The sequence below is a fragment of the Octopus bimaculoides genome, chromosome 5 (genome assembly GCF_001194135.2).
Source record: "Octopus bimaculoides isolate UCB-OBI-ISO-001 chromosome 5, ASM119413v2, whole genome shotgun sequence".
Lineage (NCBI taxonomy): Eukaryota > Metazoa > Mollusca > Cephalopoda > Octopoda > Octopodidae > Octopus > Octopus bimaculoides.
Genome location: NC_068985.1, coordinates 33,327,585 through 33,340,049, shown reverse-complemented (window position 1 = coordinate 33,340,049; position 12,465 = coordinate 33,327,585). Strand labels below are relative to the sequence as shown.

Here is a 12,465-nt window from a genome sequence, read left to right as displayed (position 1 = left end):
TTACATTTGTGTATTCCTGTATGTCTCATCACTAATATATTAACTGTTATGTCATGAAAAGAAAGAACCATTCTTTCATTTCTTTTTGCAAGAAAATCTGTTTAAATAAAGTAAATATATTTCTTCAGTAAAAATTTAACATTTAATCTTTTCGCAGTGATAGAAAATTTGGATTAAATAGTTAATGATTTTAAGTTTATTTTAGCAGAACCCAGCCTTGTTTGTAGAGGATAAGTATTCAACAGCAACAGGTGACTAAAGTAAGAAAAGTGCCCCATGCTTCCATGTTCACACCAATATTCAACTGGAACATCTGATAAAAAATTTATTCAAAAATGTACATGTTCTAACACTAATGTTTTAGTCACTTGCAATAAGGTAGTTATTGGGAGTGGGGTATATAGCCGCATCTTTCATTAAATAATATTCAGTCTACATAATGAATGATATTGCTTTAAACATAATACTTTATAAATTACATACCAGGCATTTTGAACATGAACACAGATAAGAACGCCAGCCTTCTTTCCAATATGTTGACTGCTCTTTTAAGATAACATCATCATTTTGTAGTTGTCTGTACACACATTTTTCCTCAACAGGATTCTTATTAGAAAAAATTGAATGAAATTAAATGAAAATTAAGATATTTTAAAGCTTCATATTATTTAACTCTTTCATGTCATGTAAACTTATTTTATGCTATAACGAATATAAAAAGCAAACAACAAAAAGGAATTTCAGCAACTGCTGCGGAATCTGACAAATATGAGAAAAAATAAATGGGCATCAAAAGTACATTGGCTGATATTAACAAGAGACAGTTACGTCAGTAAGATGTACATGATTGACAGCTGACTTAAGAGTAGTCATTTGTCTAGAACAAAAGCTTCAGAGACCTTATGACCTTATGGTCTGCAATACTAACTTCAAATACTTCAAATAACCTTATGGTCTGCAATACTAACTTCAAGAAACCTGCCAGTCACCTTTCACCTACCAGTCTAGTGGGTACACTAGTCAGATTGACTACATTCTCGCCAGGAAACAAGAATGTAGTCAGGAAAGATGGCTATTTATAAATGCCCAAACTTTCCCAGGTGAAGAATGCACCCCACAACATAGGTTAGTAGTTAGCAATTTCAGGATCAGGGCTAAATGGCTGCTCAGAAGACAACCAGCATGGAAAAGAAGAGTCTGGAAGATTAGGGATCCTCTGAATGGACAGAGATTTAAAGACATATTACTTGAAGACAACCAGCATGGAAAAGAAGGGTCTGGAAGCTTAAGGATCCTCTGAATGGATAGAAATTTAGAAATGTATTACTTTAAACTTTTGATGAAAAAGAGGAGGATATAGCATCACATAATGTAGAGGACAACTGGTGGTTCCTACAGGACAACCTGTTGAGGGCTACTGACCAGATCTGGGGATGGTGCAAAGTCCCCTCTGACCTAAGGTAACATGGTGTGGAACAATGTTGTTGACAGGGCCATTAGGGAAAAGAAACGGGCATGGAAGGACTGGAAGTGTGGTGGTAGCGGGGAACTGTATCAGATCACCAGAAGGGAAGCTAGGAGACAGGTTTACTTAGCCAGAAGAGAAGCAAATAAGAACAAATTTGCCACAGTGTTCTGCGTCATGAGAACCAGAAACTTGAAGTATTTCGAATTGCAAGACAGTGTATGAAGGAAAATCATGATGTCATAGGAGAGAAATGTGTCTGCATGTATGACGGCTCACTTGCATTTAATGATGCTGCAAAGAGAGAGACTTGGAAATACAACTATGAACGGTTGCTAAATGAAGAGAATGAATGGGAGAAGGAGAGCTTGTCACGTATCAACTCAACAGAGGGACTACCTATTCAAATTGACAGTACATTGGTAGATAAAGCAATTAAGGGTATGAAGACAGGGAAAGCCCCCAGCCCATCATGAATCACTGCTGAGACGCTGAAAATATCTGGCAATGTCGGCTATAGCCTAGTCACCTGTATTGTTAACCAGGTGATACATGAAAGAGTCATACCCAATGACTGGTGTAGCAGCACCATAGTCAACTGCTACAAATGTAAAGGTGATGCACTAGACAGGAATAAGTAGAGGAATCAAACTGTTTGATCAGGTGATGAAAGTCATAGAGAGGGTCACAGCCCAACTAATTAGGGAGAGAGTTAGTTTAGATGAGATGCAGTTTGGGTTTGTGCCAGGAAGCACCACTGATGCTATATTTCTGCTAAGACAGCTGCAGGAGAAATTCCTAGCCAAAGATAAACCTCTGTACTTGCCTTTTGTTGACATGGAGGAAGTCTTTGACAGGGTCACCCGAACCCTTATCTGGTGATCAATGCAAAAACTAGGGATAGATGAGTGATTGGTGAGAGCTGTTCAAGCAATGTACAGGGATGCTGTCAGTAAGGTGAGGGTTGGCAACTAGTGAAGAACTCTGAACAGAAGTGGGGGTTCACCAAGGATCAGTCCTCAGCCCCATCTTGTTCATCATAGTCCTCCAGGCAATAACAGAGGAATTCAAGACAGGCTGCCCCTGGGAGCTTCTGATGACCTTGCTATAATAGCTGAGTCACTACCAGAACTAGAAGTTTCAAGTGTGGAAGCAAGGTCTAGAATCGAAGGAAGTAGGAAGGCAGACAAATTACAAATCTCTTCAGGTAGATGGCCCTGCTTGATCTGTAGAAAAGGCATAGGTAGAAACTCTATAAGATGTACCCAGTGTAAGTTATGGACACATAAGAGGTGTAGCAATATCAAAGGAAGGCTAAATGGGAAGATAGTTTTTGTGTGCACAGGGGTAATAAACACTGAAGATTTACAGTAAACGGATTCCATCACATGCCAAGCAGAAAAACTATAAGTAGTTGATAGCTTCGGTTACCTAGGTGACCAAGGTACATATATATATACCTTGCACAAAAAAAAATCTTTAGAGAAGGGAGGGGGCCATTGGAGGAGATGATCTTGTCTCAGATGATGAAAAGTTATAGTGAGACAGAGACAGAAACAGGTGTCTTGCTGTAGAGGAGGTACAAGGTTACCCAGCTGGAGAGAGAAATCAGGAATCCAGACAAAAACAGGTGTGCTGCCGCAAAGGAGACACATGGTTACCCAAACTGAGCAGAAGAACAGAAAGAGAGAGAGAGTGGGAGACAGCGAGATGATGGCAAAGTACTGGGTATACTCACAAGGGATGGGGATCAGAATCCACAGGAAAATTTAAATGCTGAAAGCTTTAAAGTAGTTGATAAATTATATAGTGCTCTTATTCTTTACTGTTGTGATCTGACTACCTATGGTAACAATCTGCAGCTTTGTGGTATGAGTCATTAAGAATTAAGTATCTTGACCATAGACACTGCAGTACTAAAGACAGGATACAAACTGTCATCCCTTCAACCAAAAGAAGGGCACCTTCATAGATTGTGAACTTATTTCTAGTGTCAATAAATGAATAATCTGGCTATTAACAAAGTTGAGATTTCTAAATAATTCAGTTATGAGGTTTCATTATCATTGTTTAATATCTACTTTTCCATGCTTGCATAAGTTGGATGGAATTTGTGGAGGCACATTTTCTACAGCAAGATCTCTCACTGTTGCTAATCCTCACCTGTTTCCAAGTTAGATAATATTTCTCCATAACCAGATATGTTTCCATGGAAGATTGGAAATGAAGGGCACAACTTGCATGATGGTGACATTGATTTACAACTATAACATGAAATCAAGGCAAGGAGACACAAACACATCATCATCATCATCATCGTTTAACGTCCACTTTCCATGCTAGCATGGGTTGGACGATTTGACTAAGGACTGGTGCAACCGGATGGCTACACCAGGCTCCAATCTAATTTGGCAGAGTTTCTACAGCTGGATGCCCTTCCTAACGCCAACCACTCAGAGAGTGTAGTGGGTGCTTTTACGTGTCACCCGCACGAAAACGGCCACGCTCGAAATGGTGTCTTTTATGCACTGGCAACGATCTCGCTCGAAAACCCTACAAAGCCAGTCAGGCGGTACTGGCAACGGTCACGCTCAGGATGGTACATCTTACGTGCCACCCACACAAGAGCCAGTCCAGGGGCACTGGCAACGATCTCACTTGGCTTGCCGGGTCTTCTCACGCACAGCACATTTCCAAAGGTCTCGGTCAGTAGTCATTGCCTCGGTGAGGCCCAATACACATATATATATACTACCAAATCCACTTACAAGGCTTTGGTCAACCCATGGCTATAGTAGAAGATACTTGCTCAGAGGGACTGAACTCAGGGAAGTTGGGAAGCAATCATCTTACTATACAGTCAGGTATGCTTGCACATATTATTGAACCTATTTATATCATAACATTGATATGATATAACACTCATTATAGTAACTATCTATGATTTGTTTTTCATTTTCTTTTCTGTATTTTAACATAATTTAAAAGCAGTTATATCCTCTCATTAAAAGCCAATTCTGCCAACCTGTTCAATATTAATGAAACCCCTGAAATACATGGCTAATATCACAAAAAATGTTTCTTTATGAGTTATTTATGCTTTAATTACACATGTAAATGATTAAGTTATTTCCACTTTTACAAGAAATTTTCAATAACATAATATTCCAGGTATTTTTTTCTAAATTCCTGATTCAGCAAATAACACCTGAAAATATGGGCATCACAAAAGAAAATTTTAATGTTAAGTAACTCACCAAGTTATCTCCATCAGAAGGATTACCATCTTCATTCTTCTTCTGAAAAGACTCACCAGACTGTGTTGATTTCTTTTCTTCAGAGTCTTTTGTCTGTTTAGTGTCAGCACAACCATCTGACTGAAGTTTGTTTTTGTGAGATTCCACATCTACATCAACATTTTCATTGCATTTTTCTATCTTTACAGCTACAAAATAATTTATTACAAAAGTTATACTGTGATATACAAGGCTTTTAGCATTTAAAAAAACCAATTGAATAAAGTTTTTCATGATAGGACTGTGTCTATATTAAGGGGGGAAATATCTGACTAAAAACTAGCAAAGGTAACATTTTAGTAGTTTACAAAAAAAAAAATTATTCCCACAGTAATCTGAGATTTCTGTTACATGTTTGTGTAAGATGACATATATACTGCAAAGAGTAGAACCACTAAGACAATTAAATTTGTCGTTTTGTCAACTTCTGTAACCATTCTCGTGTCAAATGTTGCACTCTGTACTCTTTTGGGCTACACCCATGAAGCTAAAGCAATCCTGATGTCAAAATATTAGGTTTCCATGGTATGTATTCAGGAAACCATTCCAGTGTTGCAATTAATTGATATCCACATCTGAATAAGACCTAATAGCCAAGAAGGAGAGGCAATACCTATGATTTCTACAACCTCCCCTCACATTGATGCAGTTAAGTGAATCTGGAAAAATTATGGGCAGAATCAATGTTCTGGAGAGAAAGGACTGGGACAAAAAAAAAATGGAAAGAGACAATTTGGGGGAAGAAATTAAGCACCATAATTAAGGGGTTTCCTAGATGTTTCTTTTTCTCATCTTCAAAATGAAGGATAAAATAGAAGTAGTCTGGTATGATATAATTATCAAAGATTATATATTTTCTAATCACACATATGACAATCTTATATTATAAAATTATCATATGTGTGATTAGAAAATAAGCTATAGAAAATATTTAATAAAAAAGTTGTGAGTTGTTAAAAGTTTTCAAAAAACAAAAATGTCCATTTTTACAAGCCAAAATGTCAATGTTATGGATCAGGAACAATTATATACTGTTTATTATTCAATATAACAGAATAATTCAACAACAGTTAGTATACATAGATTTTTTTAAATAGTATAGTCTTTTCTAAAGTATTGAAAAGCTTAGGTAACTCACCTGTATTAGCAGCTTGGTATGCCCAGAGAAAGGGACACTTTTTCATGCAGCTACTACATACAACCTCTACACTATCATCATGTTCAGGAAAATCAGCATTCAAATGCTAGAAAATTTAGTAGAAAAACAAATAATAAAAATGTCATAAATAAAACACAAAGCATAATACAATATACTATGTGAACATAAACATAGTTTTGCTGTGAAGTGGATATAATGGGCCTTAGAAGAGTTTCAGGAGACTAAAATACTTTAACTTGATTCCTCATCACATGCTCTTAAACTTGGGTCTAAGGTAAAATTAAAAAGATCTTACACTGAAACTTAAGCTTAAATTTATAACTTCAAGATTATATATCAGAGAAAACCTCCATGCCTTAAGTTAAAAATATTCAGATAATGCAGATTACAAGTAGTCCCCTCAAATTCCAATAATTATACTATACTTTAAAAACTGATTTACATTTATTTTCACTTGTTGGCTTGTTGATAGAGAGAACTATCAGTTTTAAAAGAGAAGATAGAAGAAAGATGATATTGAAAATTAAAAAGAAATCAGATAGTCAAACCGTCCAACCCATGCTAGCATGGAAAGCGGATGTTAAATGATGATGATGATGATGAAGCACTATGCTTCACTCAATTAGTAGTGCCACACTGAACCGGACTGAATGCAATCAGATTCGAAAAGGTTCAGTATGTGGTGCACTGGGATAAACTAACAGCTAGATAATGAGTGTTAATAGGTAATGAATTATAATTCCAAATCATTAAAGAAATATAAATTTCCCCATAATATAGAAAGATAGTAATCTTAAAAGAAAGCCTTTATGATGCCTCCTAATTTTATCTAACTGATACTTAAGTGCATGTCAAGCCATATAAAATATTCTGGTTAAACTGGTTCAAGAATCAACACAGGTATTTATATAAAAAAATGTTTGACACATGGTTTAAGAACTCTAGTTGGAAGCGTTTGGTCTTTGGTAAGAATATTTTAAGAGAGATAGAGAGAGAGAAAGCAACACTCATCAATATTTGATGATGTGATTAAATTTACTAAATAAACCTGGTCTTACAATAAAAACAGCAATAATACTTTTAGAAAAAAAGGAACTGAATTTGATCACACCTAAATTTGAAGTCTTAACCCCCAAATCTCACATATAAAATAATGAATGGATCAAATGTGTTAGTAAAACATTCTACTGAATCAATTATTAAAATTTCCAAGTTCTAATTGAACACCTGCTTTTCCTTTAAGGCCTAACACACACACAAAAGAAAAAAAAAGAGGTCATCTTACTCTCTGATGGTACCAATCTTCACAGATAACACATTGGAACATCTCATCATCAACCTGAAATAAAATAGTGATATTTAGACAATATTCACAATATGAAAATAATGACTTAAGAAACATACACACTTCCTACTTTCTCTTCCCCTTGGTTTATTCTAGTCGCTATCTTATTACCTCCCTCTATCAGCATTATTATATCATTCCACAGGCCAAAAATAAGAAATATAAATATCTGTACAGATAAATAACTGTCATTATTATGGATCACAACCAACACACATGTATACTCAGTGTTGTGAAGCAAGTTTTTCTACAAATCCTTTATTATCTAGTTATTTCAATTACTATTGTTTCATTAACAAGATTGAATCTACTTGAAATAAACTCTCCCTATCTTCCACAAAGTTTCAAGGTCTTCCCTTAATAATTCCACTTCAAAATTGTACATAAACAGATTTTTCTTTCTAAATTTTTCATACCTATCTACTGTACACAGCCAATACTTTTTCTTAATTTTTCACATTTATTTTGCACACAGATGGTACAATAAAATCTCAATCTACATTGTACAATGGTTTGAGTTAGGAAGGGCATCCAGCTGTAGAAACCATATCAAAAAGGAAGGAACTAATAGAAACAATATGAAGTGGAGAGGAACTTATACTTTTGTTGCAAACAACCTCTCTAGTGCTTACAACACAATACAATGCACTCAGTCTACATTGACAAAGGGGTTGTTGATAGTTAAGAGCATCTAGCCATAGAAGGCCATGCCAAAAACGATATGTACAATAGTGTTAGCCAAGTTGTTGTGTGCCAGATAATGAAGGACTACAGTGAGTAACAAGACACTGTATGCAAAAATGATGACGATAATGATCCTAATTGCATCAATCATTTTCTAATGGACAAGTGTTACTCAGTACTCCAGAGTCTAAGAATTGCATTAGTGAAAGACCAGTTATATTGTTTATCCATTTCCTGTATTTTTTATGTGCATCCTAACTAACATATCAATTTAACATTATTAAACAGAATTGACTTACATCGTCCTCAGGGTCAGGATAAGGCCTCTTACAAGTACAATATTTACCAACAAAATTTTGGCTGTATTGATTAAGTTCATTATAATCAGATTTTTCCTATATAAAAGAAAATATAAAAATGTGAAAACTATTGAAGAGAAGAAAAACTTTACGGAGTAAATTGTTGAAATAAGGTTTACATATCCATCTACATCCAAATAACCTGGAATCTGAAACAATGAAATTTAAATTTAAAACAAATTCTCTAATTCCTACTATATCAAAACAAGTGGAAAATATAATTAATACCTACAAGATGATTAACATTTAACTATCATTTACTGTAAACTGTAATATCCAAAGAAAACAGTATGAATACTGTAGAAATGAATAATTACATCAGTAAAATTTAAAAAGACAAACTCTACTAATTGACAATAAAAACAAAAGTATTTAAAATATCTGAATTCTGCATTAGTAACATTAGTATTCTGTTAGTTACTAAATACAATATTTAATAAGGTTGGTTTTAAGTAGAAGAAATGAATAACAATACAGAAGGTACTACAGACTACCTTTGTTAGAAAAAGCAAAATGCTTTACTCTAACAGCTGTTCTCAGCAAAACTATATGATAATTTAACAACTACAGAGTAAGAACTGATCACTTTAATGCATAAAATGGCATTCTTTCCTTTTCAAAAATTATCAAATAATATAAACCAAGACATAAATGGCTAAGAGGTTAGAATACTGCAGCCATTGTTTCTTTGGACAAGGCAAATAACTTCATTATCCTCAATTCATTTGTCTGATAATATCTGGATTCTACTTTTTCACCATTGAGGACAGCAGCAAAAAAAAAAAAACATATCCAATGATGAAATCCATTGCTCAAACAAATGCAAATATTCAAATTTACAAAAACCATCTATGCTAGAATATAAATATAAAGATGTAATAACCCTAAACATTTCAATTTTCAAATGAAGTCATTTCTATTTTTATTCTCATCAGTGATTTAAAATTACAGGTATATGTAAAATTTTAAGATAATAAACATTACAAAATAGTTGGAATACTCAACTTACACTAAACAGTTTACAGCGATTTGGAAACTTTTTATTGCCACAATCACATTTAAAATTTCTGGAACAAAAGAAAAAACAAATAATATTAAATTGTAATAAAATATCTATCTTCAACTGAAAAATAAGTAATATTAACATCAATGTTGAGAATGTAATTGAATGGTGAGAAAACTAGTAGTTTTGTGTCTTTCCCAAATACAATAATAATATAAGTGAAGTGAAACAGCTACCATCAGGAATCAAATCTAGATAAGTGACTCAGCTTGCCTCCACTTTTGAAACAGAAAACATGCTTTGAATGCAATAATAAGAATAAAACACAAATATTTTAATCTAAGTTTCAAACTGAAATTCAAACAACACAAATATAATCAAACGAAGGAAGAACTTGGAATTTTGAGCTTCAAAGATTAGATGATACACAATTATCATCATCATCTAACGTCTGCTTTTCACGCTTGCATGGGTTGGAGAGCTTGACAGGAGCTGGTCAGCTGAAAAGCTGCCTGGGATCCATGTCTGTTTTGGCAGGGTTTCTACAGCTGGATGTCCTTCCTAACCCCAACCACTTTACAGAGTGTACATGGCACCCATGAACCTGCAAGATTAGGAATGCTCAAAGATTTTCTGTCTAGTTCAGTATGACAAACTGGAGCATTCAAACTATAATTAGAGTTATAATGAAGGTAGTAGAAATAAAATTAAAATTAAGAGGATGACTTCATATCTTTGAATAGAATTATATAATAAATTTAGACAATTTTTTGATTTTTAAATGATATCTTTTTAAAAGTATTTTTGTACCAATGGGTTAAACAATTCTACAACATTCAGATATTTTACAAGATTTGTTAGATCTGATAACTATAATACTTACTGCCTTTCTTAACAAGAAAGAAAAACAGAGGGAAAAAATTTTCAAAGTTAATATGTCATGACGATTTACATAGTTACAATCACAATGGAATTTAAATGCTGAAAGCTCATGCTGGTTGAAAATTAACAAACACACAAAGATAAAAACTACAAAAAGTCTCATAGAATAAATGACATTTAAATTAAGAAAATTTAAGTATAAAATCTATATTTGAAAAAAAAGAAAATCACTGATAGATACAGGATACAGAAACATACCTCTTTGTATACAATTCAAAGAGTTCGTGACCCTCATGGCATTCATAACTGCATGCAAGACAGATTCCTGCAGGCTGGGCTGGATCAGGAGTACATGTAGAACAAGCATAAAGAGCTTGACGAGAAAGGTAACCCTGAAAATGAAGAATAAAAAGATGCTGAAGCAGAATATTTTAGATTTATATATTTGAAGTGGCCTAATCATTGGGTTACTTGAAAATATTACAAGATCTTTGATATATGACGGTCACTCACACCTAAAAATGTACTTCTAGGTCAGTCTACCCGAAATCCTTAAACACACTCCATATTGGTATGATATAAGTTGAGTTTGTATCCTCTTCCTTTCTACATATCTTGCTTTGTCATGACTTTGATACTTAGAGGTTTTGGTAATCTTCAAGACTAAGACATTCAATCTACAATACAAGCAGCATCATATTGATTGCAATAAGTTGACTTTTCTATGGCTTGTTCAATTAGTTTCATTTCCTGTATAGAAGAATTACCTTTTCCTATAGTGTATACCCTTTGTTTCGCTATTGTAGCAATTAATGAATGGTAGATTAATGAATTATTAAATATTCTAAGCCAGTCATTGCAACTACAACCTTATTAACTAAGTAAGGACCTGGAATAATTCCTGGACTTCCTTTTATTATAATTAACATAGCAATAACAGAATTTCTGAATAGTAGTGAGTAATTTAATCGAATTGCGTCGATTTCACTATTTAGTCGGACTTGCGAAGACAACGGTCACAACCCACTTCGTCCAAATCAAAAACAAATAAATAAATAACTAAAATAAGATGACAGCCGCCTTGTGTGGAGAAGCCGCTGTTAAATTTATGAATATTACATTTGTTGATATTTAATGGAATTGTTTCATATGAAGCCGACATTTGTTCTCAGAAACAGAAATCCAATTGAAAATACAAGAAAGCTAAACAGTAGCAAGCAGTTCGATATATAGCAGACGAATTCTTTATGTCTGATGCTGGTGATACTCGATACAATTTAAGACTCCGTAACAAAGGGAGTTGAAAATTTGAAGTTTTCCGAGTAAAAAACAGAGGTGGTATTTACCAGGATGTATTAGCTTTGAAATTTCAATAAAAAAATAGTTTTCTACATTTTAAATGGAAAAAAAACATCAAATGTAATAAAAGTGGATCGTGTTCAATAAAACAGAATTTAACACATTACGAACGTTTCTACTTGTAATAATTTCGAATGAACATGAGCAATGAATGAAATAGGTATCGCTTATCATCCAAATCAACAATTGTTATTTTTATTTTCATCAACAATTTGTAAACTAAGACACATAGCAGATCTAGTACATTTTGCAACAATTTACTTAGCATATTACCCTACAGGTTACAAAAGAAAAGATGCAAACAAAAATACATTCAAAACAATTACTAATATTTTACAATTCGAAGAAAGACTATTGGTAAACAGAATTATATAAAAGAATGCAAAAAAGTAATTTCAAGTTTTTGTATAAAAAGACAAAACGAGGTATAACGAATGCAATTTTATTTATTATAAGCATATATTTATTGCCTTAAAACTTACCTGGGGATAAGTGCAATTTTTGGGATCACTGCCACCTAAAACAGCTTTTGCATCGGCTTCTAGTTTTTCTTCTTCAGCAAGAAAATCAACCATAGTGATGTTTTCTTCTTGATCAACATTTTCCCGCGACACTTTCTCGTGTTCCGCCATCTTTCAAAGTTATCAAATGAAGTCCAAGGGAGGTAATTGTGACGTAATATATTTTCATTGGTTGATCTCATTACTATAGCAACACATAGTGATGCAGTCTTTTACAAAAGTAGACATAAATCATCGTCATCATCATCATCATCATCATTATCTTTAATGCCCATGTTCCATGCTAGGATGTGTAGCGTACACTCGAGTGAAATTCTCCTCTCTATTATATATACATACATACGAACGTAGTAGATAACAGCTGGCCTTTGGCCACATTTTGGACCCCATTG

At 33.8% G+C, this 12,465-nt stretch overlaps 1 protein-coding gene across 1 annotated transcript in view; it reads right to left on the bottom strand.

Moving 5' to 3' along the window:
• LOC106882713 (putative E3 ubiquitin-protein ligase UBR7) overlaps positions 1-12,215 on the bottom strand; it is a 14,211-nt gene extending 1,996 nt beyond the window's left edge. Inside the window, exons 1-8 of the mRNA XM_014933479.2 lie at positions 12,035-12,215; positions 10,452-10,585; positions 9,318-9,375; positions 8,249-8,344; positions 7,206-7,259; positions 5,900-6,005; positions 4,723-4,910; positions 484-606 (exon numbers count right to left, since the gene is read on the bottom strand). Of these exons, the coding sequence (XP_014788965.1) occupies positions 484-606; positions 4,723-4,910; positions 5,900-6,005; positions 7,206-7,259; positions 8,249-8,344; positions 9,318-9,375; positions 10,452-10,585; positions 12,035-12,184 (909 nt within the window). The 5' untranslated portion in view covers positions 12,185-12,215. The remainder of the gene's footprint in view (positions 1-483; positions 607-4,722; positions 4,911-5,899; positions 6,006-7,205; positions 7,260-8,248; positions 8,345-9,317; positions 9,376-10,451; positions 10,586-12,034) is intronic.
• Positions 12,216-12,465: the final 250 nt, after the last annotated feature.